General features: G+C 37.4%; 2 protein-coding genes across 7 annotated transcripts in view; one reads left to right on the top strand and one right to left on the bottom strand.

The window, feature by feature from the left end:
* The first annotated feature begins 372 nt into the window (after positions 1-372).
* On the top strand, positions 373-2,954 carry LOC138933468 (26S proteasome non-ATPase regulatory subunit 10). Of its 2 annotated transcripts, none has more exons than XM_070296191.1 (4): positions 373-712; positions 1,049-1,147; positions 2,158-2,446; positions 2,678-2,954. In XM_070296191.1, exons 1-4 carry the CDS (start codon positions 605-607, stop codon positions 2,872-2,874), a joined length of 693 nt encoding a protein of 230 aa, XP_070152292.1. In that variant the 5' UTR covers positions 373-604; the 3' UTR covers positions 2,875-2,954. The 2 variants fall into 2 exon arrangements, with proteins under 2 accessions (XP_070152292.1, XP_070152293.1); XM_070296192.1 differs by lacking the exon at positions 373-712 and adding an exon at positions 811-964.
* Positions 1,874-22,047, bottom strand: part of Zip (myosin heavy chain 10) — a 35,425-nt gene continuing 15,251 nt past the window's right edge. Inside the window, exons 2-10 of one of the 5 annotated variants that reach the window (XM_070296181.1) lie at positions 17,213-17,369; positions 16,789-16,907; positions 11,904-11,927; positions 11,344-11,373; positions 9,955-10,047; positions 9,602-9,764; positions 8,176-9,512; positions 4,550-8,085; positions 1,874-3,551 (exon numbers count right to left, since the gene is read on the bottom strand). In XM_070296181.1, coding sequence (XP_070152282.1) covers positions 3,422-3,551; positions 4,550-8,085; positions 8,176-9,512; positions 9,602-9,764; positions 9,955-10,047; positions 11,344-11,373; positions 11,904-11,927; positions 16,789-16,907; positions 17,213-17,369 — 5,589 coding nt within the window. In that variant the 3' untranslated portion in view covers positions 1,874-3,421. Of the gene's footprint in view, positions 3,552-4,266; positions 4,363-4,549; positions 8,086-8,175; positions 9,513-9,601; positions 9,765-9,954; positions 10,048-11,343; positions 11,374-11,903; positions 11,928-16,788; positions 16,908-17,212; positions 17,370-22,047 lie in introns of those variants that run through there. The other 4 variants (XM_070296185.1, XM_070296184.1, XM_070296182.1 and 1 more) reach the window with 4 other exon arrangements.

Here is a 22,047-nt window from a genome sequence, read left to right as displayed (position 1 = left end):
TAGCTTCGTATGTCTTCCTTTACGTAAGTTACATAATATAATTATAAAATAAATTATAAACAATTTAATAAAAAAAAAATATATGTTTTATCGAATTTGCAACAGAATTTTTAAACAATTTTTAGATACTTATCTAATCGAAACAAGAAACGAATTATGGTTCACAGTTATGTATTTATTCTTTTTTTCTTGCCGTGCAATTTCTATACTTTTTTACATTTCTTTGATACCTGATCATTACATGATCATCTAATTTCGAAGTGTATTCAAAATAAAAACACATACATTGTCAGGATTGCCAACATAGGATCTGTTCTTTATAGCTGAACAGGCTGCATTAGTTCAGAACTTATCTTTCTCCTTCCAACATGGAAAAAAAAAAACTCTAAATTAGTTCAGCTATGAAAAACAGATCTATAAATTGTCGCATTCAATTGCAAACATGTGACAAGAGGCAAGTGTGACAAGTGAATATCAGCTGATATTAGTGACAGATAGTGACAGACTGGATATCGTCTCTATTTACGACGTTCAAAGTTCAAACGTAAACTTATTTTGTGTTAAACGCGCCTATCATTAAAAATTTCATTCATAATCTTCGAGAATGATGCAGCAAGAACCTACGGCGTACGATTTGGCGTATCGCGGCAAAACCGCGGCCGTGAAAATTCTGTTGAACGAAAACGAGAAACTGAAGACACAAACCGACAGCGTTCGTATCGTCGAGTAATGCGCTGGGCTGCATTCGAAAACATCACCTTAGTATGATTATTACTCGAATCATCATTCGAAAATTCTAGTGCGTCTGTACCTCCATGGCTGCATTCGAAAACGTCATCCGGATGCATCCGATATTATATATAGTTACTTACATAAACTATAATATCGGGTGCACCCAGGTGACGTTCTTGAACACAGTCCGCATATTATACCCCCATTCTAGTTGGATGAAAATTCAACTAGGGTAATGTTCTCGAAAGAAGCTATTCTGGCAATCCGCGTGACATGTTCAATTTATAAGGTTATATTTTGCTTTCTTCTTATATAGAACGGTCGCATGTTGATACACTGGGCAGCACTGGGCGGCCACGATGACCTGGTCAGGCATTTGCTGTCTCTTGACGTACCCGTCGATCCTGTGGACGACGTAAGAGATCATTGTATAAAACGATATTTGATGGCTGGCTTTGAATATTTTATCGATCAAAAAATTCTGATACGCGCTACATAAATCTTTTCCATTTTTTTGAAATTTTTCTCCTCTCCCTTCTTCATTTTTTTCTTTCTAATGCCGAGTGCATATTTCAGTTATATAGAGCTGTATTAAAACTTTTATTATTCTAAAATATATATAAAATGTTTATAATAATAATACTTTGCGATACATGTCTATATCTGAATCGAGTTTATTTTTCATATTTCAAAACATCAAATACTTTTCGGAAAAATAATACTGTGCATATCATGCACTGTTCATCAAATTCTTGCAACTCAAAGAGAGATTCTACATATACAAGGCCATATATACAAATAGATTGTACAATCGTTTACATTTTCTAAAAATAGTTCAAGATATTTTATCATTAGAAACAATTAGCATTATAATTAAATTTAAGCTAATCGTATAACAATTAGCATTATAGTTAAATTTAAACTATGGCGGATAAATGATCCTTCAATTGTTACAAATATAAAAAAAAGATCGAATATTTTAATTGAATAGAACTTAACGCGATTTCAAGCAAATTTTTACAATATCATTTTGCAGATTCACAGAGGGAAAGGATAGGGGATTAATCTACAAAGAACATCTTTCCTTCTAAGAAACCTATATATAAAGAAAAATGGAGATTTTTTAATAATATATACACACTTTATGGCATATAATTATATTATAATTTTTTTTCCCATAGATCATTTATAAGAAAAAAAAAACTTATAAGAAAATAAGTATAAAGCGAAATTACGTCTCTCTAAAATGCATCGCGCATTTGCACATTCTGTTCTCTCTTTCTCTCTCATGCATAACGCAACGTCGCATAATTATTGCGAGACTTTCATTCCGTTCGTTGCGTCATGGCTAATCTCCTCGAAATACCTACAAAATCAAACAGCAGTCATTAATGACATTTGGTCGCGCGTCCAAATCTTTTGCAGACGAACATGACTCCGCTGATCCTGGCGTCGTCCGCCGGTCGCGAAAAGGTCGTCAACACGCTGTTGACCGAGGGGGCAAACGTGAACGCGATGACGGTCGACGGCCATTCGGCATTACAGTATGCCGCGTCGAAGAACTGGAAGTCCATCTGCATAGCATTGCTCGAGAAGGATGCCGACGTGAATATCGCGGATAAACGGGGCGCCACACCGCTGCACAGATCCGCCTCGAAGGGCAATACTGCCATCGTGAAACTCCTCATAGAATGTGGGAAGAAATTGAATATAGGTAGCGGAAGTGTGTTACTGAAATGCAGTTCTTTCTCTCTCTCTCTCACTCTCTCCTCTTTCGTTTTACAATATAATAATATATAAAATATCAAATATATAATATATATATATATATATATATATATTTTTTTTTTTTTCGATTACAACTTAGTACAAAGATTCGGTCGCTCTCCCTCAAAATATCGATGAGACAATTTCACATGCTATTTCGTTCATTTTTTTTTTCCAGATCAAAGAGATGCGTACGGCAACACACCGTTACATCTCGCTTGCGAGGAGAATCGCATAGAAGAGGCAAAGCTGCTGGCGGCGCGGGGAGCGGACTTGACGATCACCAACAAGGAGCGTAAAACTCCATTGGATCTCGCGAGTCCCGGATTGGTCCGACAGCTCGAGGAAATCAAGCAAGAGGCTGCGTCAAAATAAAAACGCGCCCTCGATTTTCGATTTAATTTACTATTTAAGTTTCATTTAAATACGTCCCCCAATAAATTCATCACGATCAATTTTCCTTCTCCAAATTTATTTTACCCCTCTCTTCTTTCTCTTTCTCTCACACACATACACACTATTTCTTTCTTATATATATGTAAAATGCGATCAACGTTTGCGTTCGTTCTATATAAAATGTATCAAAAGTTCTTCATTCGATTATTCTTGTTATTTTTCGCTGCTTCGCGCCCCTTGACTCTTTCTTCAATCATCGGCATTGTATCGGTTAACTAAGTTTCCCTCAGCGAGAGGGAGATCGTTATTCCGTCGTGATTAATCTTAAGGCCGGAAACGCCACGGTATATTATCGAAACGACTTTTGATTTTAATCTCGTGGAGTTAGTCCTCGTACTCGCGACGCGCCGATGTCAGTTTGACACAGTCCGCGTGACACGCCGAATCAAACAAAAAAGCCAACACCTTTTCTCGACGCACGTATATACATAATTCACAGAAGTTCGAGAGCACATTGGACTGATACTCAATTAATATTCTCCTCGCCATCGATGCTCTCATCTTGCGTCGTCGAGTCGTCGCCCGAGCCGCCGGTCTGCACGGAACCACGTTTCAGCCTCGTGGAGCTCAGGCTTATCGGAGGACCACCGCCGCGCCTTTAAACAGAATCATACATTGCATTAATTAGACAATGTGTCTAGTCATTAAAGGAAAACCTGTGCAATTAGAAAACATACACCATCAGTCAGTAGTTTAAATGTACATTAATTTTTCAAGTCAAAATCTCCCATGTGATCTGAAAAGTTTAATTCTTGAAAAAACTCACTTTTAAAATTAAATGTTACAAAATAATATTATGCAATAAATAAATAAATAAATATAACGGATGAATATATAGAAATGTAGAGTGAATAAAGCAATAAAAACTCTATCGAGCAGTTATTAATGAAAATCTATTAGATCAAATTAGATCTGAATAAATGTACATTTAAAGTTCTTCTGTATGATACCTGATAATAAATGTTAAATGAAAATTCTCTCAAATGCGCAAAGATCTTTGCACTATATTGGAAAAGCTGAGAAATTCTCTTAGAAATACATTTTAAACTATTGACCGGTAGCATATACTGCAATAACCAAATAAAAAAACATTCACAAACAACTGCATTCAAAAAGATGCAGGAGGTGTAGTATCTCGTTATCACACAAGGTAGCAGTCCAAGTCGACATTATTACTTTCAGGGTTAGCGGTTTCAAATTAACTAAAAGAGCTCGCTTAACTCACTGTAGCACACTGGGGAGACTAATGGGATTGTTTCCTAGCAAAAAACTCTCTCAGGTAGGATACCAATCGTTTTTTCTCTCTTGACACCTACACATGTCAGAAGTTGATCACTTCCTTCAAAGATAAAACACTACTTTAATACTGCTTCATTACGTTCGCCTAACGTTACAGATACGTATGGCCTAAAAAGCGTAACATAAAAAAGAGAATATATGTATATATGTATGTATAAATATTATATATAATCCAGAAGAGAATAATATCCTCTCGCTATATTTAATATCCTACAAATATTAAAGTCATCATCTTTCTTTCGCTATTTTAGCAATCTTTTTATCTCTCATTGTTTAAGAACAGAAATAAAATCACCTGTATTTATTCTTCATCTGCGTCATTTCTCGATTGAGCTCCTCGTTCATTTCTATTAAGTCGTCCATCTCTCTCTGCGCTTTCCGCTTCAGGGTCTTATGCCTACTAATCTCCTCCTCCGCTTCGTCTAATTGTCTCTTCAACGCCTTCATCCTGACATTGACCTTCTCCGCCTGTTCTTTATACTGATCAGAATTTCGTCTCTCATCCTCAAGTTGTAAATTTAATTCTTTCAATTTCTTTTCCAATTTGCGATTGATCTTTTGTTGGGCAAATCTCTCCTTGGCTTCGGTCTCGAGCTGCTCATCGAGATTGTTGATCTTCGATTCCAGCTGCTGTATCGTAGCCTTGGTCTTGGCACGTTGCGCAGTCTCCAGCTCGGTCAACTTGGCCTTAAGTTCCTTGTTTTGTCTCTCCAGCAGCATCTTGTGCGACTCCAATTTTTGTGTGGTGGATCGCTCGGTCGCCAAGTCTGTTGTCAACTGTTCAATCATAATCTGACCCTTTCTGGCGCGATCCATCACAATTTCAGCGTTCGATTGTTCTTCCTCCAGTTCTTCCTCCAAAGTGGCAATTCTCGCCTCCAGTCTACGTTTCTCATCCAACATCAGAGTACCTTTATTGGCATTGTTATTAACCTCTTCTTGTAACTCATCTCTTTCGTTCTCGGCAATTCTTCTGGCGCGTTCGCTACTAGCAAAGTCCTCTGTCAACTGCAACAAGTCAGCTTCTAAGCTCTTAACCTTCCTTTCGGTTTCCTTCGAGGCAGTTGCCAATTCGTCTCTGGCGGCCCTGGCTTCCTCCGTCTCTCTGGTGCAATCCTTGATCTGAGTTTGAAGTTTCTTTAATTGCTTGAGCGCGTCCTCCTTCACCTTATTATGCATTTCCAACTGTTGTTCAATGTCCTTGTAATCTGCTTCCATTTTCTTACGCGCTGCGATAGCCGCAGCACGCTGTTTCCTCTCATCCTCAAGCTCCGCCTCGAGATCACGCAGTTGCTTCACTAGCCCTCGACGTTTCTCTTCCGCTTGCTCCTCCTTGGTCTGGAGATCGCGCTCAAACTGTGCTCGCAACGCCTGCATGTTCACTTCTAACCGCAGCTTAGCGTCTTCAGTGAACTGTAATTCATCCTCCAACTCTTCTACTTGTGACTTCTGCTCTTGCAATTGCGATTCCAATGAACGTTTCGCTTTCTCTAATTCGTGAACATTTTTATCAGCCGTACCTTGGTTATTTACCAATTCATCTAACTCCGATTGCAGACCTCGACGGATTCGTTCCAATTCTTCAACCTTCTCGTTAAGTTCGTCCAATTCGCGAGTCAAAGACAATACTCTTGTTTCCTTTTCACGTGCTTCTCTCTCCGCGGCATCCCTTTGCTCTGCATACTGTTCGGACACAGCCTTCTCTTCAGCAAGCACCTTATCGAAATTCTTCTGTTTCTTCTCCAGCTCAAGTACTTTCGCTCGTTGCGCCTCCAGCTCGATAATACTGTCCTCCAGTTCCGCCTGAATCTTCTTCTTCGATTTGTCCAGTTTGTCATTGGCCGCCTGCAATTCCTCGACTTGCCGCTGAAGAGCCTCGATGTCTTTCGTGCAACGCTTTCTGATCTCCTCAAGAGCAGCGGCCGCTTCTGCTTCTTCATCGGCGCGCTTCTTGACCTCGGTCAGTTGTATATTCAAACTTAGTACTTGCTTGTCCAAGGCACGTTTCGCTTCCTCCTCCTCTTCAAGTTGATCGTGCAGGCTTTCCTTCTCACTTTCTAATGCGCGTAACTTCGAACTAAGAGCCAATTTCTGCCGTGTTTCTTCTTCCAACTGTTGTTGAAGTTCGGTAAATTGTGATTCACAGGTGGCCGACGCTTTCAACGCTGCAGATGCTTTTAGTTCGGCGGTTTCTAATTGCTGCATCACGCTCTCTGCCTCTAGTTGCAATTTTGTCACTTTTTCGACCAATTCTTGCTTATTTCTCTCTATTTCAGCCAGTTTCGCGTTTATTTCCACCAATTGTTGCTCTGCCTGCTTACGACGTCGATCTGACTCTTGTCTGCTTGCGCTGACCGATCTTAGTTCCGTCGCCAAATCGGCGTTCTCGGCTTCCAAGGAGCCTTTCGATTTCTCTAAACCTGCCTTCGTCTTTTTCAACACGTCCATCTGTTCATTTAAAGCAGTTAATTCTTGCGTGTGCTTGTGGCGCATATCGGCGAGTATAGCTTCATGCGACGAAGTCTCCTCCTCTAGATTCTTTTTCAATGTCGCAAGTTCCTGTTCTCGTTTGCTTCTCAACTCCTGTTGAGCAGCGGTAGTGTCCAAAGAATCGAGTAATTCATTTTTCAGTGCTTCAAGTTCCTCATTTAGATCACGCTTCTGTTTCTCCGCTTTACCTCTAGCCGCTTTCTCGGCTTCTAAATCTTCCTGAAGCTCGGCTAATTGTGATTCCAATTCTCTGAGCGCTTTCTGAGCTTGCGCCTTAGCAGCGCTTTCTTCATCCATTTTCGCCATAACTTGATTGAGTTCTTCCTCGCGTTTACCAAGCTGAAGCTGCAGTTCCTCAACTTGCGTTTTTCTCTCGGTCAATTGCTCCTTTAGATCCGAAACCTCAGTTTCGACCTTTCTCTTAGATCTATCCACCTCTTGACGTTGCTGATGATCCTTGAGAAGCCTCTCCTCGAGATCAGCAATTGTCGCTTCGTGTTTAGCTTTCAGTTTTGATAAGTGCTTTGCTTTCTCCTCTTCTTCTGCTAGAGTCTGCGAGAGATCATTGGCGCGCTCTTCAAGAATTTTCTTCTCCTTTAGCAACTTTTGATTGGTGTCGTCCGACAAGGCAAGATCTTCTTCTAATTTCTTGATCTTCGCATCGCATTGGACCTTCTCCAATTGCAATTTTTGTCTGGCAGCTTCCTCTTCCTCCAACTGCTCTTCCAAATCACTGATATTCAACTGTAGCTTTTTCTTCTCCTGTGACAACGCGGCGCTTCTCTCTTCTTCTTCCTCGATACGCGCTTCCAGATCATGCAAAATTTCCTCAAGTTCCTGCTTTCTTGCGGCTAGTCGGGCTCTCATCTCTTCAGCTTCCGCGCAGAGCTCGACTTCCGCCTGCAGTTGCTCAGCCAGCATAGTTTTCTCTTCAATCGCCTGTTGATATTTACGCTCGTATTCCTGAGCCGAGTGCAGCTGTAATTCCAACTTATCGCGAACTTGCTTCAGCTCATCCTCTTTTTGCGTAAGTTTCTCCTCTTGTTTAGTGACTTCCAACAATGGTTTCACCTTAGTATATAGCCGCCACCATTGCCAGTTACGCAGCTTCAAGTAGGCCGCGCAGTTTCTCTGAATAATGCGAATCGCATTAAGCTGTTGCAGACGCTTTTGATAATTACGCCTAGCCAAGAAACCGCGACAGAAAGCCTGGAAATTAACGATTATATCCGTGATCTTGTAGTCTCTTTCCTCTTCTAAATGTGCCAACACTCCGGCGCGGAAAAAGATTTTAGATTGTCCAACGCGATAAAGGTTCGGATCCAACTCTAATGCTTGAATCTATAATAAAAAAAACCAGTTTACGATTTAACTATATACCATATGTTCTCATTATCATGAATCAAGATACATGAATATAAAAATACGTACCATCTTTTCGCAAGCCTTCTTCCCATCCATAAATCCCTTGGGAATAGCATTCGGAGTGAGTAGTTCATAGCGTTGCCTAAATTCTTGAAACGGAATTCTGTTGGGAAAACCTTGCCGGCAGATGCGAATACCCTCCAATACTCCATTGCATCGAAGTTGATCTAGCACAAGCGGCGCATCAATCTTACCAGCTCTCTTCTCGTGATTTGGAATTATACACCTGACGAAGTTTGGATTCGTATTGCGCAGTGTCACCATCAATTTGGCCAATTGTTCTTTGTATAATTGCGAGACTGTTCTGAACATGCCCTTCCTCGTCCTTGCGCCGAACTGCGTATCTGTGAGTGCCTGCTGCGCCATACCGACAATCTCGGCGTCCTTCCAGATGTGACACACGAACGGATCTTGCGAGGCTTGCAGAAGACTGACAACGTTCTCGTTTAACGGGTCCATGTTTTTCATCAGCCATTTGGCGGCAGAATAGTCTACCTTGCCGGCATAATGGATAATCGCGAAATCGGCCACGCCGCGGAAATCGGTTTTCATGAACTTCGGATGGACGCTATGAGCGCCAACCAGCTTTTCCACAAAGGTTTTGTCCGTGGCTTTGGGGAACCAACATTCCTCGTCCAAGAGCGCCATAATACCCATCGGTTTGTCAATCAGATCAATCGTTGGCTGCAAATCCAATCCGAAGTCGATAAATTTCCATTCGATGCCTTCACGTTGATACTCCTCCTGCTCCAGAATGAACATTGTGTGATTGAACAACTGTTGCAGCTTCTCATTCGTGTAATTGATACATAGCTGCTCGAAGGAATTCAACTCGAATATCTCAAAACCGGCCATGTCCAGTATGCCAATAAAGCTAGCACCCTGTCGTTTCGTTCTGTCCAGAGACCTGTTGATCCTATTCACCAACCAACGGAACATCCTCTCGTAGCAGGCCTTCGAGATCGCCTCCACGGCGAATTCCACTTGTTCCTTCGTCTGCGCCTTCGTCACAAAATCACGGCCAACCTTGATGCGCGGCTTCAGGAAGGCTTTCGTCATCTCGGTAACGCTCAGACCTAACAGATGCGAGATTTTCTGTGCCACCGTGTTGTCGGGCAACGTCGCCTGATCGGAATTCCGTTCCTGACGAAATTGCATTGAGCCAAACAACATCACGGCGGAAACAATACGGAAGATGGAGGAAAAGTCCTCGTTGGTCATGCCCATGATGTGCATCGATTTTACTGTGGAGAAGAACTCGGCGGAATCGTCGACACCTGGCACCGGTAGAGCCCCGTTCGACAGGAAGGGATAGTGTTTCGGATCTTCTAATATAAATTCCTCTGAAAAAAGAATGTCGAGCCATTTATATGAACGCAATTAACAGAACGTAAAAAAATATATTGGAGACTCCTTGTTCCTTGTGACTTACTCTTCTGTTCCGGCGAGGCACCCGCCAATAGTTGATAAAATATATGAAAAGTCCTTTCATCTTTCGCTTGTCGAATAGCCCTCGATTTTTCCAAAAGATACGTCTCGATGTTTGCACCGGCTATATAACCGGATGCGTCAAAATTTATTCTGATAAATTTACCCTACAACATGTGCATTACATATGCCATCACAATTATGATAATTGAAAATGGAAAAAATAATAATATGCTAATATAAAACTGAAGTAAAAATAAAATTGCATACTAAAATCATGTATCATATGTATTTTAATATGCAACTGCTTTAGCTTCATCTGTGTAGCTAAAGCAAAAAATTATTGATACAACTTACGAAACGAGACGAGTTATCGTTCTTCACGGTCTTTGCATTACCAAACGCCTCTAAAATTGGATTTGCTTGAAGAAGTTGTTGCTCCAACTCGCCCTATGATGAAAAAAAATTTCAACAATCAATAGTGAATATTGTTTGCTAGGAATATGCATTTTTCGAGATTGATAAAAATAGCGTTAAGAAAGAAAGTAAAAATATATCGCGTATATTGAGAAATAATACGGCATAAAAGAACTTATGTGTCTTTCTTTTCGATATAAAGCAAATGATATCGACTAATTGCCTCCATTTCGATGATTTTTTTCAAATTTTTCAAATATGTGAAAATATTATAAAAAGCATTATTATGGAAAACTGCGAAAAAAATCTCTCATATACAAAATAAATGTTCAGACAAAAAATAATTTAAAATTATTAAAATTTAAAAATACTATTTAATATACAAATATTATTTAAAAATATTAAAAACATTTATGATTTATTTAACAAATATATAAGATAATATGTATGATCAATAATATACATATATTAAATAAAATATTATATTATATACTATTAATTTATTATATGTAAATGAATATAAAATTTTATGATATCAATTAAAAAGAAATATTGAATAAAATAGAATATGCATGTAAAATTGTGATCCTAAATATTTTGTCAAAAATATAAAACAGCAACGTGTCTTTTTAACATCAAATATATACAATAGCATTAAATATGTACAATATATACAGAACTAATTTAAAAAATAGCGAGATAAGTGACAACTATTGTATAATAATCGCTATTTAAAAATACCGAAGGCTTAAAAGAGTAAAAGAGACACCAAAAGTGAATTCGTCGTTTCGAAACATCCATCATTTACATATGAAAACATAAATTGATTCGGTCCACTTATCTGAAATGAACATAAAAGGCGTGAAAATTTTCGTCTAAAGGAATTTCAAATAGTAAATCATCGGTGAGCTTTATTAGAGAATAAGCAATTCTATGGCGTTGAAGTAAGAGAGAAATTTCTATATACAAATATAAAACATTAATCTCTTTCCATCTTCATATGTTAGAATATTATTTCAAAATATAAAAGATTTTTTAACGAGATCATAGGTACAATTTTAAACAACGAAATTTTTCACACGTTCTTCTTGCTTGCACGATAGAGTAACATGATTACAAAAGCGTATTACACGTATCAAGCATCGAAGATTAACTTTTAATTCTGGCGACTTGTTTAATCGGAACGTATCAGAAGGATAAAAAAAAAAAAAAAGATTAAACGATAATCGACGACAAAGTAAGCTATATGACAAAACACTTATCACGACACCACACCAGTGTTAATATTATTTCCTCCCACTTTCTTTCTCCTTGTTTCATGTTAATTACCGCAAACTTTTCCGTGACACTCCCAGATCCCTGGATCCGCAAGCAGCAGGAAAGAAAGAGGTATGGAAAATCTTTGTTAGCCACGAGAAAGCTGTGACAATATCGCGACGATTAGTTTCTCAGAAGAGTGACGATTGGAATGATACAATTACATATTTAGACGCGAGAATCGGGTGCAGGTACCGAGAGAACGTTATACTATTATATTATTATCGCGTTACGTTCATTGTTTGAAGTACGATTTATTTTAATCCATTTTTTCCGATACAAATGGATTATAATCATAAACGTAACTCGTATACAAGAATCCTACACGTTTTATTTATACATTCATGCAATTTATGTCATATATTTTTTAGGATACACTCGAGAGTGCGTGACGTTGTTGCGGCAATATATCCTGATCTCTCTCGGTACATGCGTCACTGGAGATGAATCGAAAATCAAAAGCTGTCTGTTAGTAGAGGGGTGGATAAGCGGGAAAATAATACGAAGCTCCGTGCCGCAGGCGTCTTTAGCCGCCTGAGCCGGAGCCTCTCTTGCTTCTTTCGTTGACTTACTATGATTAATGCCGGGCTCGGAGTCTAGGTGGGCGGCCGCCAAAAGTCAGCACCGAAAATAAAAGAATTTTCAGCATTAGATCACAGAATCGACCATGGCGTGTCTTTCGGGTCGCGCGTCTTTCATCCTTGGTCCGTACTTGGGTTTCTTTACGTTCGTATACCGAACGGCAGGTATGCGAAAAATCGACCGAACGATTGAGAATTGCGTAAAAATGAAATTGGATTTATAAGGAAAAAAATTGATATTGTTCATTCAGATTTGTTTTATAATTTTCATTTCAATTTTGGGACAAAGTAGATTTGCAAATAAATTCCTTAAATGCACCACCGGCTTTGCACATAATTCTACTTCTTAATATTAATATTAAGGGTGTAATATACACACAGTCGTGTCATTATTTTTTGAAATTACAATTATCGATAGATTTAGAAAAATCAGTCTTGTATTAATTATATCGAAAATTAAGGAATCTCTCTCTCTCTCTCTCTCTCTCTCTCAGCGGAGAATTTAATATCATTTTCTGGCAGTTAATTTCATATAAATTTTATGGAGCTTAATTTTTCTACGGTATTCGCAAACTCGTTATCGAGGAATCAAATTGGAAAAAAAAAAATAAATAAATAACTCGGCACAGCTGCGGGACATTCTATACACTCGGGAAGCAACGCCCCGATCGAAATGATTTGAAATGTCCATAATGGCGAGTTGGCGAAACAAGCGAGCTTATTTGCTCTTGTGCATGCGAAACGATCAGGAATGTGCTGGCTATGAACAAAAGTAAGACGATAATGCAGCCGATGCGATAGCATGCAGTCGTACCGTAGGCGAGTGTTCTCGGTGTTTTTTTTTTTTTTTTTTTTCCACATACATTTATAAACTCTGCGCGATCGGCGGTCGAGAAGAAACGTGAAGAAGAAATGTGATACGTTGAAAAAAGTCAGATCTCCTTAAGATTCGTGCATGCACAATCGAGCTCAACGAGACTGTTTCTCAGTCGAACGTTGTACAATTTTTTGAAAGACTCGTTTAACGTTAAAATATCAATTATCTGATTTAAATTGACATTATTGATCGATTTTAACCGCACTCTTAATTTTTCTAGAAGAAAGTAAAATAAAAGAAGATTCTAAAAACTTAGCGCGCGTCTTTGCACATATTTAATTCTAATTTATTCAAAAGACAAGAGCATCATATAATATTAAATTATTCTCTCAAGTCAGGTTTCTATTTACATTTTCTCTCTAAAAGAAAAACCATCCTGAATATTTATCAAAGAATATATCCCTATCACCATTTCATTGACCATGTTATTTATTCACTACAATTTAAATTCGATCCATTTACTGTACAAAGTATTAGATACGTGCCTTATATGCGTATACTTATTATATGTCTACAAGCTATATATGTACATAAATATATAACAACTCGATCTAATAGAGACCGTTGAAATATCAGATTGATAACGCGAGAACTCAATTGCGTCGATTGCGAGTTCTCTATTCGATCGGCAAGAATCAATTTACGATTGCGACCGCAACAAAGCGCGATAATAATCGTCGATTACAAACTCGTACAATATTATATCGTTGTACAGGATGTTGCGTCCAATGGCTTTCTTTGTTTGCCTTATTGTTGGATATTAAGAAATATAATGAAGAAAACTCTGCTAAGATTGAAGATCGTAAAAAGGGTTCTACGGTCTATCAAATTTTCACTAAACGAAAAATCGCTCCGAAACTTGTTCGAAGATTTACAGCCGAAGGAAGGAAAGATATCTAATAAGAAATCCTATATATTTTTTTTATCCACGGTTCGTGCTTAGATTCTACAGGCTCGTGGGATGAGTCACGCGCGGGCAAGTCAGCTCGCGTGACTCAAGAGGAACAGAAAAGAGATTCTCGTTCCGATAAGTGGATCGTTTGTCTGGAAAAGGAGAGGTCCTCTTCGCGTACGCGTGTGTCTCTCTGACTCTGTCCACCTCCCTCTTTTCCGGGAGCTATCGCGAGCAACGTATAGTATATGAGCGACGCAATACAGATCGATTAGGCTTAATCGACGTATAAACAAGCGTCCATCCTTCGCTTCGAGAGAGCCGTATACGTAAGAGCGCGACTTATGGTGATCGAAAATGTGTTAAGGCTCTCCCGCGACCGACCTTCGATCGAGTGGAAGGAGGTAGCCCCGTTGCGTATCTTCGAAAGGAATAAAGGTTTCTCCTCCCCCATATTGCTCCTCGCAGTGACTTTTTTTTTCGTCTTTTCCACTGTCTCTCTCGCGAGAATCTAGAATCTTTCTATTTATATATTTAAATATATTTTTTGATTTTTCAATGCTTTCTACAATAGTTTGCACTTTTATTATTTCTCGAAGGATTCAACATTATCAAAATATGTAATACTTTTTAAAGAGTGGGACTACTCGTGTATATCGCACTCTGTATTTTATCCCGTGCATACTATCCTTTGTTAATCCTCGACGTTGTACAACCTCTCTAAAATACTTGCGAAGACCTGTTGTTTACGTTTAACATATGGTCGCGATTATTTCTTCTTAAATTTTTATCCGTCTTACGAGCGCCGAAATAGCCATATGACTTGTAAAATTTACAAAAACCGTTACGAGGTCTTCTCGCGAAGCAGACGGAGTGAAAAATGGATGTTATCAAATGGAGCTTACACAGCTACATCCTTTTTCATTCGCCTTCTATCCAAACCTCGGCGTAATTTGCGAGTCGTTTAAAAAAAAAAAAAAAAAAAGTTCGTTCCTTGCATCTTTTCTCGATTTATTAATAACGTTGCGCTTCGTGAGATGATCGGATTATATGTATACTTCCTTCAAGTATCCCGGCGAAACGCACGAGAACAAAGGAGCCACTGTACACGAACCTGTATAGCAGAGGCTCTCAACAACCTCATGTATGTATGTGTGTACGAGCTCAATTCTTAATAAATATTTTTAAAAATTCTTGAGCGCTCCCCTTGTATAACTCTCTCTCTCTCTAAATGATGTTAATTCATTACTTATATAAAAAGAATATATAAAGAGACAGTCACGATTAAATTTTTATTATCGTAACATTTGTATCTTTCCTTAAAAAAAAAAAAAAAAAAAAAAGAGAGAGAGAGAGAGAGAGAGAGAGTCAAAAATTGATAGTATTAATGATTAAAATAAAATTTGTTCAACCGATGATGTAAAGAATCTTAGTGCGATTCGCACAAACTGCTTGCCTTTCTCCGTAGAACGAGAGAAAATACGTTAATGACGAATATGGAATTTGTTATACCGCGTGGTAAGGACGTCACGATTCGGATATTGAGGTTGCACTTCCGGCAATGGCAGCGAGGTTTTCCGAGCTTTGGAAAGGCTGACGCGATTGCGGCGAGCGCAGCGATGACTCAATCACGCAAAATTTCGACGGCTTTCAACGCTGATGGTTTGTATTCTAATCGCGCATGACGAGCCAATGTGGTCATCCGGCTGTAAAGTCTTTGTAATATAAACACTATATATCGAGGCGGATTCAACAGAATGATCTGTGATGGTAATTTGCGTCCAACATTCGAATGATTACATAGGAAAATCATTTTTGAGATTTTCTCCATAATGTGAAAAAAGTGATGAAGATTGCAATGTTGAGAGGCCAGTATACTTTAGCAGTAACGAAAAATTGATGTTTTTTTTTAAGATTTTTTTTTTAATATTAAAAAATAATCTCTCTGATCGTTGAATAAAAAAATTGAACAAAGAAAATCTCAATATTTTAAAAACAGATCTAAAACGCCAGGAAGATCAAATATCCTTCAGAAAAATTAGTAGAAATCATAAATTTTCCATACTCCTAGAGTTGACACAATGGGCCCTTAATATTAAAAATATTGATTAAAATATCGGCTTGTTTGTCGATATTTCTTCAATTAAAAACGCGTTTGTGTATGATCGTATCAGTCATACAAGCTGATCTTTCGCTTCAGTTCGAATCTAAGAAATAAGCATGTTTCACGACGTATCGACGAAAAAGATGAATAAAGAAAAATAAAATAATTGCGCTAAATAATTGACTAAACACGTTCATGGCCGAGCATTATAAACGTACATAATCATGATTGTTCCGGTAACACGCTCCTGTAGTTAGATCTATTCGCTAAATAGCGTATCATTTGTGATGGTTCCTTGATAATATTGTCTGCTATTGGTCATTAAACTTAACGACGTATTATACTTGCGAGTAAACGTTTATATGTAAACATAATTGCGTAGGATAACAACAACCTTTCGTCTGTTACTATCATTTTTAGGGTAAAAAAAATTAGAGAAAAAGGCGATACGTAAAACAAGATGGTATTTATTAAAATAACTAAGTTAATAAACACCATATTGCTGCTACACCTGCTTGAAATTAGTCATCGCATATATTATCCTGCCTTTTTACGATAAAAACGTCCCGCCAACAGTCTATATATATCGAATATTTTCACCAATTTAAATATTAAAAAATATATAGTTGAAAAAAAATGCGCAAGCTCCGATAAGCTCAAACTTATTAGGGTATTTTATGAATATATTACGAAGTCTCCGCTTTTTAATCAATCTAAAATAGACGTATTTCCGGAAACGAAGATCTCTCCACGTCTCTTCGGGAAGCTCCTGATAGATTGAAAGGAACATTTGCATTTACAAGAGCGAGATTTCTCTATTGGAGTACATCGAGAGGTTAAATGTGATTTTCCTCTCGTGTAAACCGCGATGCGGCTCAATTAAGAAGCGGCTCGCGCGCGTATCTCTTTGCCGAGCGAACGCGCGTACGTGAAATAAAATAATGGATTCGTCGCGTGACGAAATTAGCGAGCGCTAATCGACGAGCGTTGCGTTGTGACTTACCGCGTTAGACTTGGGTTTCGACGCGGCTACATAAGCCAAATATTGAATCACTTTCTTCGTGTTCTCGGTCTTGCCGGCGCCGGACTCGCCGGTGCACAAGATCGATTGGTCCTCGCGATCTGTAACAAGTATGAAATAATAATGCAATTGTATATAGAAGCCGCTGTCTAAATAAAATATAATATAATATATAAATTGAGAGAATATATATATTGTATATAAATATATTTCATATATTGAAAATAAATTTATAATTAATTTTTGAAAAATATTTTATACATATTTTATATATTAACGCAATTTATGCTCAGGCACAAGCTATACTTCGTCGACTTGAAAATATCTTTTCGAATATTAAATTTTAATATATCGCTAATAATACATTATGACTTATGATAAGCGGTTCATAGAAAGTTCTAATTACCTTGCAACATGGAGCGATAAGCCGTATCAGTAATGGCAAAGACGTGCGGTGGCACTTCGTGTCTCTTGATGCCTTTGTACCTTTCCATGATCTTCTCTGTGTATATCGGTAGTCTTTTATAGGGGTTTACTACGACGCAGAAGAGGCCAGAGTATGTCTGTAAAAAAAAAAAAAAAAAAAAAAAAAAAAAATGTTTGATAATATTATTATGATTGATTATATCAGAGCATTTTATATCGCTATAAATAAATTGGCACAAGTTTTTAATTCTTCATTCTTTTATCAAAGTATATTTTCTTGTATAAACAAAACAAATTCCATGTTATTCATTAATTAATGAAGCTAATAGTTTCATCTCTACTTTGATTCATATCTCTCGCAAATAAATAGAAACAAAAGTATTTCAGCTTCATCTCAATGCACGTATTTTGCGAGCTCATAAATCGATAAAAAATATTTGGCTTCAAAATAATTAATTTCTTTTATTTTAAGTATAGTCCTTTCATGTTCCCCGGGGGGGGGGGGGGGGGAGATGCGAGGTGATTCTTTTTGTAAAGGGAATTGTAGCCTAATAATCCAAATGCATGTACTTGAAGAGTTTATTTTTCGAATTTTGTACTTTTCGCAATACGATGTATTTTTATTTTTTTTTTCTTCTAATATTTCTCTCTTGAGTTGCATCAATTAAAAAGTTGTTTGGGGATTAAATAGCTCTTAATAATGTCGCAAAGATTGATTCAATATTTTTATTTTTACGTGATGAGGGGGGACTGAGCATAAAAAATATTAAATTTCTGCCCAGCGTGACGAGCTTAAAATTTTTAATTTGACGGATATGAAAACTCATAAATAACTCATATAATTATGCGCTATTTGTGTTTAGTTTTGCAAAGAGGAGGGGGGGAGGGGAGGGAGGTACGCCAGCTCGATTGGAGTCTTTTATTCATATCTCTCGAAGCTAAATAAAAGCGAAAGCGTACACTTTCCGTTCTATTCATGCGATCTAATTGTTTCGGCGAGCATTGTTTCCACTGACACCGAGGAGCATTCCAGGAATTCTCTCGCGATAGCGCGAGAAGGACTACAAACGGCACGTGAAGCTCGATGGAATGTCCGATCAATGACGTCACGTTCACTATGCCATGCCGATGCGCGAGCGAAATGGAGAACGAAGAGAGTAAGAGAAAGAGATCCATATATACATAAATTTACAGGTGACGCACGCGCGCGCACACACACACGCACACACACACACACACATCGCTTTTCTGACGTTCGCCGCTCACCGGCGTCTTCTACCATCACGCTCTCCCTTTCTCGCTCGGTTTCCCTTGGTCCTCTCGCACTTTAGTTAGCACGTTTCTCCACGCCGATACGCATATGCATATGCATGCGGGCTCTGGCTAACGTTGTTGTAGGAACTGGTGGTTCCAAAACCGAGAGCCTTGACTCTCGCTCACAAAACGAGCCATGCCATTTCCAAGAAATTGAATCGACTAAAAATATTCGGGACTCAAAAGGTAAACCATATAAAGAAACTTGTGCATGTATCCTCCGACGAGTAAATAACTCCATCACATTTTCATCGAGGATGCGTGAATTGAATTATGAAGAATTATCGAGGCGAGAGAAAATGCGACGTAATTGCGTGTTACATTTTTTAAGCCTCTCGATTTTGAGATAAAGAATTACTTGCAAGAATATAATCACACACACACACACACACACACACACACACACACACACACACACACACACACACACACACACACACACACACACACACACATATTATATATATATATACACTCCGTTACATTCTATTATGTTTGTGTGCGCGATCTCGTCCTTTCAGAAATATTCTTTATCTTAAAATCTAGGAATTTAAAAGCAATAAAATACAATCAGTTGACAGACATAACTTAAACGCGAATTATTGCACTGATTAAGTTAATACTTCGCTCACTTAACACTCGTTTTAATGTCTACTTAATTCCCGCCAGACAGTGTTTAAAAAAAAAAAATCCGGTAATATTTCAATTTTCAATTAAAATATTATAAATGATAATGACGTATTGCAGCTATCTAATTAGATCCAAGATTCTTAATGAGATTGAATAACGTAGAATAATGCTATTGTTATCTTGTATTGCGGACTTTCTTACTTTGAGATAATTCACTTTTTAAAATACAAACTATTGTTTTAAAATACTTCCTTTATTTTTGCGATAAGATAAAATCTTATCTACCGGACGCATATTAAACTGATAAAAAATTACATTTAGTTTAAATTATGAAATCAACTCGATCGAATCAATTATAAATATATTATTTCATTTAGTCATATTGTTTGAAACAAGATGAAATAAATTTGAATAACGTACTTTTTATATAAATTTATTTTTATGCTGTGTGTGTGTGCGCGCGCGCGTCATGATTTTGACAGATCTTTTTTTAATTTTTGATTTTAACAGATTCTCAAAATTTTTGATTATTTATTTTTAGCTACGCCTATTTAAAACTCACACACACATTATATTATATATGTATACATATATAGTAGTTAAGGCTTAGTTAAGAATGAATAATTAAAAATTAAAAATTAATAAATCTGTCAAAAGTATTTACAATATTATGACGACATAAAAAATGTTTCATGTCACTGCTATTCCAACTTGCTGAACAAATATTTATATGATGTCTCAGCAACAGACAGCCCCTATACCGATTAACGAAGGGAACGCGTAATCTGTCGAGCGCGCGATATCAAAACGGAGCAAAGTTATTTAACCTTTTATCAAGCGCGAGTGCGCATGCGCAAAAGGCACCATCCGCAATTGTCGTCTCGTAAACCGTAAAATGATGTTTATGTGTTCCTCCACCCCCAGTACTATTTAGCATCATTATCACTTCTCGTCGTGACGTGAACTTTCTCTTGCATAAATTGCAAACTATGTAAGCCACGCGTAGAAAGAGATATTTACTTATTTCATTATATAATCTTTTGTACATAAAAAATATGTCACGTTGCCATTTTGCTTAAAATATAGAAAAATATTAATAATTTTATCTTTGTTAATACAATTGGACTTTTGCCTGCAATAAAGCAATTATTTTATATACGAATTGATCGATTCGCATCATTTATGTATATCGTATATATATATATATTACGTAGCAAGATACCGCCTACACATAGATGTGAATTATCGTTATTTACGCGCAAACATGTCCAGCAATTGTAAGCGATACTCGTCGGTGCAGCGGAGCGAGTAGGTGTTAATAAACGCGCGACGCTCTCCCGCTTTTATCTGCCTTTCGTTAAACGCTGGCGCACGTTGACTCGCAATTAATTGCGCGATTCTACTGAAATTGTTCGCATCATCGTTAGGGCGGCCGGGCAATTTACTCGGGGAGATGGTTAACCGCGCCTATATACCGGGCCCCGATCTCCGAACGCGTTTCTTGGCCTGCATGTTCGGCCCATTTTTCTCGACGTTGGAACCGACATTCTGGATATTTCCTAGGGTGTATATCCTTCGAAAGATGACGGATCATCATCGCGCCGATCGCCATCAGGACTGCCTAAAGCGTGATTCACGCACACGTTCGTCGCTTTCCCCCCCGGTCCGGATTCTCGCGCTACCCGCGTCATCCTTCGTGGAAGAAGCCACCCGGAAACCGGCGCGTATACACACCGGGTTTATTTATTCTCTACGGTGTGATTTGCACGTTAATTTACTGCGTACTTTCGTAACTTTCCCCATTATGGATTGATAAACGGCGGTCGCACAGTTAATCGAGAGACTATCTTATTCCTCCAATTCCTAATTCCGTTCGCGAGATGAGATGGAGAATGAGCCTCATAGTTAATTTCAATGTTTGTGGAAATATAACGAATTTTTTAGAGATTCTTTTGACCGCAATTTTTTAAAATAAATTTTTTTATCGTACGCGTTTTCTAATACTTTTCATTCATACAAAGGAGAAATGAAAAAAAAATCGTATAAGTTTCAAGTGCTAGATTTAAAAATGTACTAAAAAAACTGATTAATTTTCATAAAATAAATATTTATTACTTGGGAATAAAATTTTTTATTATTAAAAATTATAATATGTATGGCATATTCTATATTCTGCTAAGACATTGAATGTATAACAGAAAAATAGATACGTATTTATAATATATTTTAAAAAATTTCAACAAAATTCCATGAAAATTTTTTAGATGACGAATGACGAATTTTTTAGAGATTCTTTTGACCGCAATTTTTTAAAATAAATTTTTTTATCGTACGCGTTTTCTAATACTTTTCATTCATACAAAGGAGAAATGAAAAAAAAATCATATAAGTTTCAAGTGCTAGATTTAAAAATGTACTAAAAAAACTGATTAATTTTCATAAAATAAATATTTATTACTTGGGAATAAAATTTTTTATTATTAAAAATTATAATATGTATGGCATATTCTATATTCTGCTAAGACATTGAATATATAACAGAAAAATAGATACGTATTTATAATATATTTTAAAAAATTTCAACAAAATTCCATGAAAATTCCCCCGATTTTCCAGATATGAAAAAATCCCTGAGAATATTCTAGGTTCTCCATATTTTTCCAGGCGATAGACACACTGTTTTAAGACGTAGCGCACTGTTTTCTCATACATCTGTTAATAATGGTACATTGTTGCTTCAACTTTCTGCGCGACATGCGATCGATCGATAAAGTAACGAATCAAATAAAATGGAAATAGTTTTAATCGTTCGTCGATTGATTATTCTGTCTTATTTCACTTTAACATTTTATAATTTCCCCAATGTACTTT

This window comes from Polyergus mexicanus, unplaced genomic scaffold (assembly GCF_030449975.1).
Source record: "Polyergus mexicanus isolate NDT 795.1 unplaced genomic scaffold, iyPolMexi1.0 SCAF_5, whole genome shotgun sequence".
Lineage (NCBI taxonomy): Eukaryota > Metazoa > Arthropoda > Insecta > Hymenoptera > Formicidae > Polyergus > Polyergus mexicanus.
Note: the sequence above shows the minus strand (reverse complement) of the source record. Positions and strands in the feature narration are given on the sequence as shown.

Coding starts and splice junctions, on each gene's coding strand:
- LOC138933468 (XM_070296191.1), top strand. CDS start 605: ATGATGCAGCAAGAACCTACGGCGTACGATTTGGCGTATCGCGGCAAA. Junction 713..1,048: donor TGAAGACACAAACCGACAGC/GTTCGTATCGTC, acceptor CTTCTTATATAG/AACGGTCGCATGTTGATACA. Junction 1,148..2,157: donor CCGTCGATCCTGTGGACGAC/GTAAGAGATCAT, acceptor AATCTTTTGCAG/ACGAACATGACTCCGCTGAT.